This window comes from Pelmatolapia mariae, linkage group LG18 (assembly GCF_036321145.2).
Source record: "Pelmatolapia mariae isolate MD_Pm_ZW linkage group LG18, Pm_UMD_F_2, whole genome shotgun sequence".
NCBI classification, from domain to species: Eukaryota; Metazoa; Chordata; class Actinopteri; order Cichliformes; family Cichlidae; genus Pelmatolapia; species Pelmatolapia mariae.
The window spans coordinates 12562239-12575748 of record NC_086243.1 but is presented as its reverse complement, the minus strand read 5'-3'; the positions used below and the strand labels follow the sequence as shown (position 1 = coordinate 12575748).

Here is a 13510-nt window from a genome sequence, read left to right as displayed (position 1 = left end):
CTTTCAGCCATTGGTCTCAGTGAGAAAACACCTCCCGTAACCGAGCAACTGTCAGGATTACTTTAAATCCTTTGGTGGAAGAAACGCGGGCCTCACAGACACAGTGTGTGGATGACAATGGTGAAAATGAATAGAGCCAAGAATGAATCGCTGTTGTTAGGAGAGGCAGCTGCTGGGTAGAAACACCCACAGTGACACTCACATAAGAAATACGAATCAAAGAAAAAGAAAAGATGCAGATTCAAGTCTACTACCTGGAAGCCTAGCAACTAAGATGTACACTCACTGGCCACTTTATTAAGTATTTATTAGCTTACTAGTACAGCTCTGGACCTCCTTTTTGCCTTCAGAGCTGCCTTAATTCTTCATGGCACAGATTAAACAAGGTGCTGGACACCTCAGAGACTTTGTTTCATATTGACATGAAAGCATCACACAGCTTTGCTGGCTGCACATCCATAATGTCAATCTTCAGTTCCACCACATCTCAACGGTGCTCTATTGGATTGAGATCTGGTGACTGTGGAGGTTGTTTGAGCACAGTGAACTTATTTTCATGTTCAAGAAACCAGTCTGAAATGATTTGAGCTTTGTGACATGGTGGGTTATCCTGCTGGAAGCAGCCAGTAGGAAATAGGTGTACTGTGGTCATAAAGGGATGGACATGGGCAGCAGTAATATTCAGGTAGGCTGTTGCACTTAAATCATGCTCAGTTGGTACTGAGGGGCCTAAAGTGTGCCAAGAAAATATTGCTGGCACAATTACACCACCACCACCAACCTGAACTATTCATACAAAAAAGGACGGATGCGTGCTTTCATGTTATTTATGCCAAACTCTGTTTGAATGTCACAGCAGAAATCCGGGCAACATTTTCCCAATCTTCTGCTGTTCAATTTCTACTGGAGAGCCAGCACCAGGATGCAAGGAGACTGGAAAAACTGGTGAGAAAAGCTGTCTCTGTAAATGGAGCCACTTGAGATGGTTGGAAAGATGCACACTAAAGATCTTAGAAGCCATCCTCAACAACTCTGATCACCCACTTTACAACATTTTTATGGAAAAAAAAAGATTCCTCTCCCTTCATTGTAAAATAGAGAGATAGAGAAAGTCATTTGCACCCACAGCCAACAGGCTTTTCAATTCTCATACAAATAGCAGATGAGCCAACGCAGACATGCGAATTTCCCTCTGGGATCAATGAAGATGTTCTTATGCGTCTTATTCTACATGCCTAAATGCATCATGTAGCTGTCGTGTAATCGGGTAATAAGATATTTACATTAATGAGCAGCTGAACACCCGTGAATCAAAGTGTATTCTTGTGATATTTGAAACGCATCATACTTTATTCATGATTTCTTTTCTTTTGTGTCTGAACTTGCGTTTAAAAAATAATAATTTTTCATATAATTGAATTGTCTTGACTTTCTTTGTTAAAGTGAGTGTATCTGTCTCTATGTCAACAAATGTTTGTGAACTATATAAACATCTGGCACATAGATGGCCAGATGTTTCAATATGAAAGCCTTTTTAAATGTTTTAAATAAATAAAAACCCCAGCAGTCATTTTACAGTCTTTTTTTTGTCGCGTGTGTGTTTTTGGGACTTGGGCCGACAAAAGCAAAGAAAAAAAAATAGTCATGCGGGAATACAAAAAATATTTTATTTGAATTAATAGAACTGCCATCAAGTCCAATGAGTAAAAACAATGAATGGTGAAAAATCTCTAGGAAAAAAATGTAGGATGACGATGTGGCTCAGTATTTGCATCACTTCTGAAAACACCATGTCGGTGTTTGGATGCTTCTTACTTAAAAAAAAAAGAAAAGTGATGCCTGTAAAACACACTTAGGCCAACAGAGCTTCCATTCCCTGAAGACAAGCACTCATCTGTGAGTGAATTCACCCTTCGAGGGCTCCATCAGTCGTCTAGACTCTTTACCGGCTCTTGTGCCTGCTTAACGAGCGGCCTAAGCACCGCGCTCTTATTTCTCATCTCACTGTCTTCTGTGTAAAGGTTGTGCCGGTGAATATATTCTATCACAGAGTCTGGAAGCAAGTACTTCACACTCAGACCCCGTCTCAGTGCCCGGCGGACCTCCGTGGCGCTCGTCTCGTTCTTCACCCACTCCCTCACGTGGAAAATGTTGTGCCTGTGGTGGGACAGCAGGTCCGACTCGTGCACGGCCCGCTCGGGCTGCAGCTCCCCTCGACTGATGCAGACGAGGCCAAAATGCCCGACCAGCTCCTCGACGTGGTCGTCCCGCCACAAGCCGGGGATCTTGAAGGTGTCTAGGAAATCTGCCCCACACAGAAGCTTCAGCTGGGGATACAGATCTGAGTGGGGTGGCAGAATAAAACAGAGAAGATGACTATTTACACACTTTCGAACCAGTTTTTATGATAAAACAAAAACAACGATAAAACACGGTGTGACAAATATAACAAACTTCATTTAATTTCCCTCCAGAGATGGCTTAAAATATGCAAGGGTCTATTTCAACCCCTCCAAATTCATCGTTTTTATATCCATCTACACAATTTTAATCATCTTCCAGCACTATTGGTTTCCTTCAAATTAATATGTTGTCCTGCAGCTGGATATGCCAGTCTTCTTTCTGAGCAATCACAACAGCAAAGAGCGACACAATCCTCATGTGCTCCTCTTTTTGAATACAGGGACAGAGTTCAGTGGGTTCTTGCCAACTGCCTAGTCCACAACCAAGCTTAAAAAAAAAAAAAAAAAGTACTTTATTGAACTGTCTCCTCAAAGAGTCCACACACTAATAGGAAGCAAAATTTAAAAATTGAAGGCACCAGTGATGTGAATATCAAAGAAAAAGAAAGTGAACATTTTGCGCCTGGACAGGGCAAATAAAATGCACAACATGACTAAAACGGACTTGTTCTACAAATTACACAACTTAGATATTCATGACGCTCGAGGCTAAAGAAAATTATAACAAGACTAATTATTCTAGGAATTCAGCTTTCACATTAAAAACTTTGAAGGTTTGCATAACCCAGATAAACTGCAATAAAAAGGAGACTGAAGCAGCAGGCGAGCTAAGACTTTCTACTGCAAAATAGGCTCTGCACACAATTGCAAGCTCTACCGGCTTTGTTTTTTTCTAAGAATTCTAATTGGCTAGCTTTCATTTATAAGATCTATCTATCTATCTATCTATCTTTCGCAGGGCTGGTTAAATATCAACCCAATGTCAAAATAAATCCTCACCATTTCTAGCAGCAATGTTAGCATACTAACAGCCTGACAATAAAAATTTCAACATCTTCATGTTTAACAGAAGAACACAAAGCCCAGCTGATGCAGAGGGCTGACATTAATGTTTCACTCTTCAAAGATACTACAAGTTTCACTTTGAGCTGACGGTAGAAGAGTCTACGAATCATTAATACTACAGTAACACTAGTGAAAACAGTAGTTGGAGAATGCAGCACGACCAGATTTATTGCAGTTAGGTGCAATGAACTTGTGATCTTGGTTGCCCCGAAGACGAGGACCAGGTCTGCAACTACTCACAGTCTACTGCCATCTTTCAAAGCAACTTTGGTCCGTCAAGATGGCAATAAAACAGCAATCAGACTGCTGTCCGTTTGTAACTGGATGGGCCCAAGTTCACAATTAGATGCAATCTATTTTGACAATTTGGCAGTTAACTGTGATAAATTGCCAAAAATCACCAATCTGCATACACAAAAAATCCAATTAAACACAAATTCATTTAGAAAAGTCTTGAATGAAGGAGCAATAGTAGCTTTCTCACATACAAGGACTTAATCGATCTGAACCCCTCCCTGCAAAATGACATAAGCGCTCAGCAAGCTTTTATATAGGAAAATAACCACAATACAACCATCTGGCAACCAGCTGAGTCGAGTCCCCTATTGCGAAGAGTGTTGTAGAAAAGTCGTACTCATTGGTGCAGACTAAATTACGTGGTAATTATATGCAAATGCTTGACAGTCTGTCTGAGAGTGACAACAGTTAGTCCAAATGGGACCTCACTGTCTGGAGAACAGGCTGCCCCCCACCAGGTGACCCATGCAAATGTACTGGAACTGAAAGTAGTCTACCAGAGGTTGAAGATGTTACATGCTTAACCTATGGGGAACAAGTTATGTTGGTTTTATGGTCCCACAAATGTGTTAGTCCACACACAAGATTCCAGTCGGAAAGAGGGGGGAAGAGATCTGAGATGCGCTCCTGTGCAGTCCTCCAAGACCTCGACTGTGCACCTGCTCTTCTCTGCAGCTGGTTGACTGACCAACAACAGCAGAAGCAAGAGTCGTACCACATACTTGATTTGGGCGGTCCATGGAGCAGACAGCAAACATGCCGCCGTGCTGGACCATAAAAACAGCTTTTTCTCCTAGTCCTAAGGAGGCCATGCCATGCTATTTTCACTGTAGAGCGAGGAGCCACAAATTCGACAAGATTTCATTCTCTGGGGCTGTCTTTAAAATGTGCATATTTTGTGATAATAAAAACATCATATAAATACCTCTAAAAACCTGATAACACTCTGTGGTCAAGGGTTTCTAAGCTGATCCAAAGTTTTTAACAATAAGAGACTCTTACTCGAGTTGTTGTGCATTCCCACGCTCCGCTCATACTCCTTCAGAATACGCCCGTAATGATACCTGACAACCAAAGGAAAAAAAGAAAAGAAAAGATACTGATACTTTGTTTTTTAAACAGTTATGTGGTAATACATGCAGTTTTCTTTAATTTGTGTTTGTGAATCTAACCATTTCCTCTTTGTCCTCAGTTTTTCTGTTGTTTTATTCATGTGCAGTGCATCATTCCTGCTTTGTGCAGTAACTTACTGTTCATGCATGTGCTGAGGTAATCCACTATTCAGTCTAAACATGTCAATAAAGCTTTATTGAAGTGATTAGAAAAAGGAAAAATAGCCACGACTTATAGAAAAGCCTTTAAAAGAGATGAATGAAAACCTTCACCTTCAACTTTAAGCTTCTTAAAGTTGTTCTGTATGTAAAAGTGTGTGCGTGTGTGTGTGCGTTGAATAATGTGTGACGTGGCCTGCTCACAGACTCATAACTCATAACAACAGTCCACTTCATGGCTTGATCAGCAAACATGGCTTACAGCAAGAATGAGACACGACTGGGCGTGTGCGTATAAGTGTCAGTTGTGGTCAGAAGTTACTATCCACTCATTGTGGGCATGAATTTCATGGTAATTTGGAGCTTTTAATAATTTCTCTGAACTGTTCTTTTACCAGGGTGGAATGATTTTACACCATACATCTTTAATGACTTTAAAAAACACAAGAACTGGGTCCACTTGTTTGAATTTTCTCTAGTCTACAAAAAGTCAAAATTATACACACAGGTTCAAATATATACATACACTCTAAAACCACTTATTAAAGGATTTAATAAAGGCTTTGCAGTGTCTATTGACTTGACAAGGCCTATTAACTTCTCGTTGGTCATCACGATTGACTAAAACCGGTTTCTAGTTGCAAACATAATGGGATGTATTTGAGCACTAATTTGATTAATCAATACTCAGAAGAATTGGAAATTCCAATGAATTCAGTGAAGATTGATGAAAGAGATTTGTAGATTTACACAAGTTGAGAAGGTCTCTAGAAGTCATTTCTACATAAATGTAGATTCAAGAGCAGCAGTTCAAACAACTGTACCTAAGTACAAGTTATTCAGAGGGAACACCACTTTGCCAAGGTCTGGGGAAAGATCCGGACTGTCACCATCAGATGAGACAAAACTGGTTTGGATGATCAGGAACCACCCAGCCTCAATCCTGGTCAAGAAGTTGCTCATACCTACAGTAGGCTAACGCCACCACCCCCCTCCCCCATCCTAAATTGGATAAGCAGAAAAGAACGGATGGATGGATGGATGGTTCTCTTGGGTCAAATAAATATGAAAATTCTGTCCAGTTAACTTATGTGTTAGTGAGCGAGCAAATACTCAGTGGGGCCTCTTTCCTATCCTTTCGCTCAGTGCAGCACCTCTCTTCAAACATATTCAGGCAGCCTTTTGCCACTAAACCGTTCCCAGTTGGCCAATGAATTTAACAGCCCGTGGTCCTAATTTCACCCCATGAAAAAAAACCCCAGACCTAATATGGGTCCAGTCTAGTCTAGTAGCCCCCAAGAGACTAAAACCATAAATTAGGCAGGAAACCTGGTGGCACTCTTACATAAACAGCACGAGCTTGCATGATAAAGCGCTCACAGAGGGGCAGCAAAGGACAGTGGATCCCTGCGAACTCTGCTGGTAATACTGGGATGATCTTATCTTCTTGCACATTAAAACATCATACATATGACATGATATGAGACTCTCTAGCTATAGAATGCAGTTATTATGACAGGAGATATATTTTTTGACTGGAAATACACAACACAATGTTTCAACCAGTTCAAAGTTTCTGATTAACCATCGAATTGCCAGGGCCAGGGACTTACTGACTGTGCATGTAACTGTCTGTGAGGTGTGTTCATAAAGGGTGACAGGAAAGAGAAAGCAAAAATTGTTTCAACCATTCACCTTCTTGCACAATATCACAAGAATTCTTTTTATTTTACTTTACAACTAATCTCCAGCAGTAAAGATGGTTTATACCTCATAGTGACCACTGTCTCCGTCCAGTCTGGCTGCTGGCTCTCCCATTCATCAACTGTGACCCAGTTGGAGCTCTGAAGCGCCAGCTCTGCCATAGCAACACGATGCTTAGCCAGTACTAGGCCTTGCTTTCCATAGCTGTCACTCACTGGGGACACAATGCCACCCACCACTTGGTACTGGCCTGAGGGGAGAGAAGATTAACAGAGTATAACTGGGTCATGACAGCCAAAAAGAAATGTGGTAGTGGCGTTGATACAATTAATGGTTCATCAGATCTCACATTTGAGGACAAATAAGACAATTAATCTCTTTATAACAGAGTGAGAAAGGTGGGTGATCGTGACAAGGTGTCTCAAATCATACTGTGTCATCAATTTTATTATAAGGCTTTAGAAAAAAAGTGTGTTTATTTAGCTGACAAAGTTGGAAACAATCAGACAAAGGACGAAAAACATCTACTGTGATTTCTGAATGTCAACCTCAAGCTAGTCAGCTGATGCCTTATAGGTAAGGGGGTCGAAGGGAAAACTGTAAGAGCATTAATGTTCCTGCACGTTGAAATGCTGCACTGTGTTCAGAGCAGCTTTACGATGTAAATGTCCTGAATTTATATAAGGAGGCTGTGTCTGCTGAAGCTGGGATTGTGTGGCAGAGCAGATCAGAACATAAAGCTTAGGGTGACTAAGCGTTTTCCACACAAGAGTCTCCAAATCACGGAGACGGCCATATATTAGCATTGTTTGTATGATTGCATGGGATTCTTCGTACTGGGGTTTTAAAAGATGCAGCAATTGATTTTTTTTCGGCCACTAGGGGGCAAAAGACCTCCACTGCCTGCTGAAAAAAAAAAGAGAGCCTAATTTCGCTTGCGGCAGACACAGAGAAACATTAGCATTCGTTTGGAGTTGTGTTTATGGCAACTTGACATAGGTATTCAGGTCTCTCTTCTCCAGCTAGTCTTAAAGTTTGCATGTCTGCTCTTTAGTGCCAGAAAGGTCGTAGGGAGTTTTATCAGGGATTGTTTGCCACCGCAGCAAGGAACAAGACAAATGACAGGGCGACACTCAATCAAACAGTAGATTTAAAGGCCACAAGTGATAAACAATGAGCTAGTCTAAAGAGCTCTGAAAAGTGGCATTTTTGGGTTGTAATACATCACATATATAGTACCGTGCAAAAGTCTTGAGCCACCCCTCATTCCTTTATATTTTGCTAGGAAATAGGAGATAGTTTCAGGGATTTATTGAAATACATAGAATATACATGGAAATGCAGCATATAAGGCACAAACAGTTGGTACAAGTCTGATGAGCTTCAAAGTCAATGTTTGGTATGAACACTTTTATTCTTCAACACAGCTTAGGCAGGTTTCTTTGTAATTTCTTTAAGCAGTCTTCAGGAATAGTTCTCCAGGTTTCCCGAAGAGCTATAAGCTATTCTTTGAATTCTGACTGACTTTTGCTCTGTTTTCTGTCAAGATGATCCCACACTGCTTCAGTAATGTTGAGGTCCGGGCTCTGGGGAGGCCAATCCATGACTGATAGTGTTCCACTGTGTTTCTCTATGCAGGTATGCTTTTACTGATTTGCCAGTGATTTTTGGGAAAAAGAAACGAAGCGGTCGCCAATTAGACGCTATCCAGATGTTCATAATTCCATCAGTTTTTACTTTTTGACAGTCACCCTTCCACTGAGACCATTACTACAGCAGATACTGTTCATCTGCTGTAGTTTTTAGGCCTGACATGTCTGGGTGTGGCCTCCACTTGTCCAGTTTCCTCATATTTCCTCATATTTTTAAGGCCACCATACACACCACATGCCAACTTTACAGCTACTTGCTTTTTGGGAACCACCTTGTTGCAAAAATAGTATTTTAGGTCTGTCTAACAGTTACATTTGGCATTTTTTGTAAAATCAGTTAAGAAAATGAGAACAAATGATTTGTTTTGCAACAGGCTATTAACAACGTACCTAAAGATACGTGAGTGGGTGGCTCTTGGGTGAAGAGGTTTAACAATCAAAAAACATTCCTCTGAAATTGGGCAGGTACAGGGACTGGATTGAGTGAGTGAAAAAGCAGTCAGTGTCCAAAGAAAAACTTTGAAAGTCCTTCAGAGGCTGTGCAGACACAGGTTTTCTTTAAAGTCAAACGATACAGTGATACACAAATGATAAGGGGAGGTAGTGTTGTCTGTATCTGACCTGTGCTGTGCATGTGGTCTCTGGCCAGCTCGAACAGCCTCATGTGCTGGCTGGTGATTGGATTAAACGAGCCGCAGGCTAACAAGACTAGTGGAACACGGCGGGCAGCCATCTTGGTTTAACCTCTCACACCGCAGTCAAAGAACCTTAGAGGAAAGTAAAACAGAGTATTAGCCAGAGTCACATGATGGGACAGAAGATGATGAGACTCAAGGAAGACAGCAATGAGAAACAGTCCTCTTCTGGAAACCTCTGCATGTAACATAAAAAGAGATTAACACCACACACACAGATGAGCACAGTCTAACCCCAGAGAAGAAAAAAATAAATAAAATAAAACACTCAGGTTCTGATCTTCTAACAATTTGTCATTGGGACAGCAAATCCACTTAGAAACACCGAAAAGAATAAAGGATGCAGTGTTTTTCTGAGGCTGGGCACTGGATGAAGTAAACAGCTACAGTGCAGTTTTGTTTTACTGTCCATGTTTGTGTGTGTAAAGAGCCCAAAGGGAAATTAACACCAGCCACTGCTCAGCCAACTCACCACTCACTCTGCCAGGAATCCAGCCAACATTTATTTCACTTTAAATTAACAACTTTCTTGACCAAAGTTAAGTGAGTAGTTAGCTTTATCTCAACATTTAGATCTAAAATGTTACTAGTTTGGGATTTTGAAATTGCTCATAATTAGGAAATTAATTCTTAAGTAAAGGTCAAAAAATGTTTTTATGAGGTCATACTGAACTCAGCCTTTGACAATGAAAAGAGTAATGACTCTATCATTGACTGAGTGTTTGAGCAAAATTTTGAAGCGCTTACATGAGTGGGATGAATGTACAAAGACAACAAAATGCTTCTGGCCACAGTTGTTGGCAGCATAGAAGCAAATAGTAATCCTTCTGGATTTTGGGCTTGCCTGATACCACAAAGGTATGCACTACTCTACTATCTGTGCCTACACAAAAACACACCGTCAGTGATAACACTAAAATCCATTTTTTGTTGTTTTTTTTTTGCTTACCCAATTCAGGGTTGGGTTGGAGCCTCGACAAGCTGCCAGTTTGTTTCAGGGATACGCTCACATTCACACCTACACCTAATTTAGAATCACAGATTTCCTGAGCCCAGAGATTTCAAACATAAGGCCCGGTGGCCAAAGCCTCCAGTAGCTGTCCACAGGACGGCTTTGGAAGATGTGAAGCAGAGTGTGGATTTTTTTACTTTTAGTAAGTAAGTCAGTAAAATGTATTATGTGTATCATCTTTTGAGACAAAGATCAAAGGTCAACTTCCTTCACAACAAAATACCAGAGGATTTCAAAAAATAAATAAAAATAAAAAAGCAAGTCTAAAAAGATGAGTTTTTAGTTGTTTCTTGAAGGTGATCACTGAGTCCATAGATCAGGTCAGAGGGAAAGATTTCCATTGTCTAGGGGGCCACTGTAGCAAAATCTCCATCTCATTTAGTTTTCAGCCTTGTGTGATGCACAACAAGTAGGCCCTAATCACATGACCTCAGGGACCCACTGGGGATGAATGGGTGTAAATGTTTACTGATGTGAGCTGGTGCTTGTCCAGGAAGAGCTCTAAAAGTCAGAACCAGAATCTTAAAATATACTCTGAATTTAATGGGGAGCCAGTGCACCTGTTCAGCAACAGTATGACTTGAGTACAAGTGAACAATGAATTACACTAATCCAAATAAATCCATCTCCAGTTCAGAGAGTGACAAAGTGGGCCAACATTTCTTAAGTGATAAAAGCAAGTGCAAACCAGAAAAGGCCAAACAGCAGCAGAGTCTGGATGAATCCTCCTGCGGTCTCAGGCGCTGCGTATCCAAGCAGGGACACAGAAGAATAATTCCCCTCCATGGAAACTCGCTAAACACAGGTAACCAGAAATGCTCAACGTCACTTATCAGCCAGACCCTCACTTCCAAGAAAAGTCTTAGCTTCATCTGCTCTTCTCCCTCTCCTCTTCTGTGGTCTGTGTGTACCCAGGAGGGCACCAATGAGGACGCCAAATGAGGCAGTAGGGGATAGAAAATGCAAACACAGGAGGTTGAGGCACCTCCTGTGTTTTTTTTTCCATTATCTACTATACAAATGCCTGTTTTTTAAACAGTGTGTCCATGGTTTAAAAAACAAACATTTTTTTCTGTAAAATAATATAAACTTTATATTTTATAACTACAGTACAGCCTGCACAATGAGCTCCGTAATCACTCATCTGCCTGCTTTCCCGGGTGCTCGGCTGCTCTTCTATTCTTTACATCACTTCCACTTTCTCCTGTGAAACTCAATGCTGATATCATTACTCTGGTCCAATCATCTTCTTGCCTGCCTCCTTTGAGCCGATCAGCCTCCACTCCACATGCTTTAAATCTCACTGCTATTCTGTCATTCTCCCTTTCATTCTTCTCTCTCATTCACGCGACCTACCTCCTCCCCATCGTCACCTCACCCAAGTCACTCAGACTCACTCAGACACTCAGCCAAGCCTTCATCTTCATCTTCACCACAACCAGCATCTACACATCCTAAATCCTGTCCTGCTAGGATTACGTTCTGCCATGCTGGGTCACCTGAATCTAATTGCAAATTAATGGCGAAACAAAATTATTTCTCTATTTCACTAAATCATGTTCAGTTCTTCTAAATGTTCTCTCCTTACTTAAGACATGTCAGGGATTGTTTAGTTTGTTTAGTTACGTTTAGTTAAACGTGCGCCATATAACATGGTGCAGGACCTTGAAATTGATGTATTTAACTAGTAATTGTAATTTTGGGTATGAACAGCAACAGTAAGATGCTGAACAGGAAGTCCTTTTCAGGAAGCGCTTTCAAACTTCCTCTTTGCAGAAAGCTTTTAGTTTGGATGTGGACACTTACACCCTGCCTCACTCTGACAGAGTAATCAGACTCTTCTAGGTCATCTGGCAAATTCATTTTCAAAGTTAGTACACTTGCACGCATTTCTACAATATCAACTTTAAATAAAGCTATGCAAGCAGGATCTCACACTCTCACTCCAACCCTAAAGTGTGTTTTTCTGTGAATACTCTACAATTCACATCTGCTGGCAAGGCAAAATATGCCCTTTTTTTTAATCTAAGTTTCTAATGATGTTTTTAAGGCAGAATAACGTATGTGTCATAGACTGTAACGTAATGAAGTTAATGAAGTAAGTTAAAACACCATCAACATTTGAGGAAGCTTTGACAGTCCACCTTGACATTGAGCAGGCAGCTAACAGTCGCTAGCTTAGCGGACTAATAAACAAGGCGTAAAGCGCTTAATCGGTTAAAACAGAATAACAGCACAGTCAAGCAGGCGTCATACAATCTACACAGTAATTAAAGGCAGTAGCGATAGTTCGTTTCATTACCTTCTTTTTACATTGTTGACATTTGGCGAGTGTGTTACACTGATACCACTCCCCCCTCCCCGCCTTTGGATAGGCGCTTGTTTGAAGGTTCCGCAGATAAAACCTGGCTGAAGTGCGACCCCTGGTGGATGAAGGTTACAGCGACGGAGCTCTCCGTGGTACTGAAGTACGTGCAAGTTGTTGACAAGTCTTTGTAATTAAACGTAATAACGGTGCCTTTTCATTTATTAGATGCACATTAAAGATCAGTGTTACTTTTTTTGCGCTAGGCAAAGCTCAGTGTTGCTGCATCTGTGGGCAATGACGGCATCTTCCCAGAACACCTTACAATTAGAAGCTGACCTTTACAGCAGTGCAGCATCAAACACCTATGAGCTCCAGGTAACCTTTCATTCTATTGTTGTAAACTGCTTGTCAGATGAAAGGGGAGAGCACTGTACAACACTAACTGACTGTTTGTAGAGCAACCTGCAACTGATTACAAAAATGGCCACAAATCCCTTTTCCAATAACTCTGCTTTGCAGCGGAGGGACTAGAATAACTTTAAAAGAATGTAAGCTTTCAAAGAAGTGACATGGCATTTAGCGAGCCATTGTTATATATCACTATAAAAATAGAGCAAGCCCTTTCCTGTGGGGACAACTGCACCAGTTTCATATAGGGAGCAGTGTGTGTCAGTTAAAACCAACAAAGGAGGGTTTCAGATGTGTTCATGTTCACACGAATGGATGGAAGTTATCACTGATCTTATATTTATTGCTGTTTGAGGTAAAAATTAAGTTATCGCAGTGAGAATCCAGTCCCCTAATGAATGAAACAACTGTTTTCTTTCAGTTACATGAATAATCTAGCAGTGATAAACTGTTCAACAGTTTATCACTACTAGATTATGCCATGACTGCTCATAAACAGGAAAAAAAAAGAGGACCAAATGAATCCAACCTACTTTGTGTGAAACATCCATCCATCAATCCAACTTCTTCCGCTTTATCAGGGGCCGGGTCGCGGGGGCAGCAGCCTGAGTAGAGAAGCCCAGACCTCCCTCTCCCCAGCCACCTCCTCTAGCTTATCCAGGGGAACACCAAGGCATTCCCAGGCCAGCCGACAGATATAATCTCTCCAGCGTGTCCTGGGTCTGCCCCGGGGCGTCCTCCCGGTGGGACATGCCCGGAACACCTCACCCAGGAGGCACCCAGGAGGCATCCTTGTCAGATGCCCGAACCACCTCAGCTGGCTCCTTTCGATGTGGAGGAGCAGCGGCTCTACTC

General features: G+C 41.4%; 1 protein-coding gene across 2 annotated transcripts; it reads right to left on the bottom strand.

Annotated features, from left to right (window-relative positions):
* Nucleotides 1–1651: 1651 nt before the first annotated feature.
* Nucleotides 1652–12345, bottom strand: nmnat3 (nicotinamide nucleotide adenylyltransferase 3). 2 transcript variants are annotated; one of them, XM_063461513.1, is made up of 5 exons: nucleotides 12242–12345; nucleotides 8854–8999; nucleotides 6647–6830; nucleotides 4608–4669; nucleotides 1652–2341 (listed from the first exon to the last, which is right to left on the bottom strand). In XM_063461513.1, the coding sequence occupies exons 2-5, from the start codon at nucleotides 8963–8965 to the stop codon at nucleotides 1926–1928; spliced, it is 774 nt and encodes a 257-aa protein (XP_063317583.1). In that variant the 5' UTR covers nucleotides 8966–8999; nucleotides 12242–12345; the 3' UTR covers nucleotides 1652–1925. The 2 variants fall into 2 exon arrangements, with proteins under 2 accessions (XP_063317583.1, XP_063317584.1); XM_063461514.1 differs by lacking the exon at nucleotides 12242–12345 and adding an exon at nucleotides 10628–10836.
* Between the last annotated feature and the right edge of the window lie 1165 nt (nucleotides 12346–13510).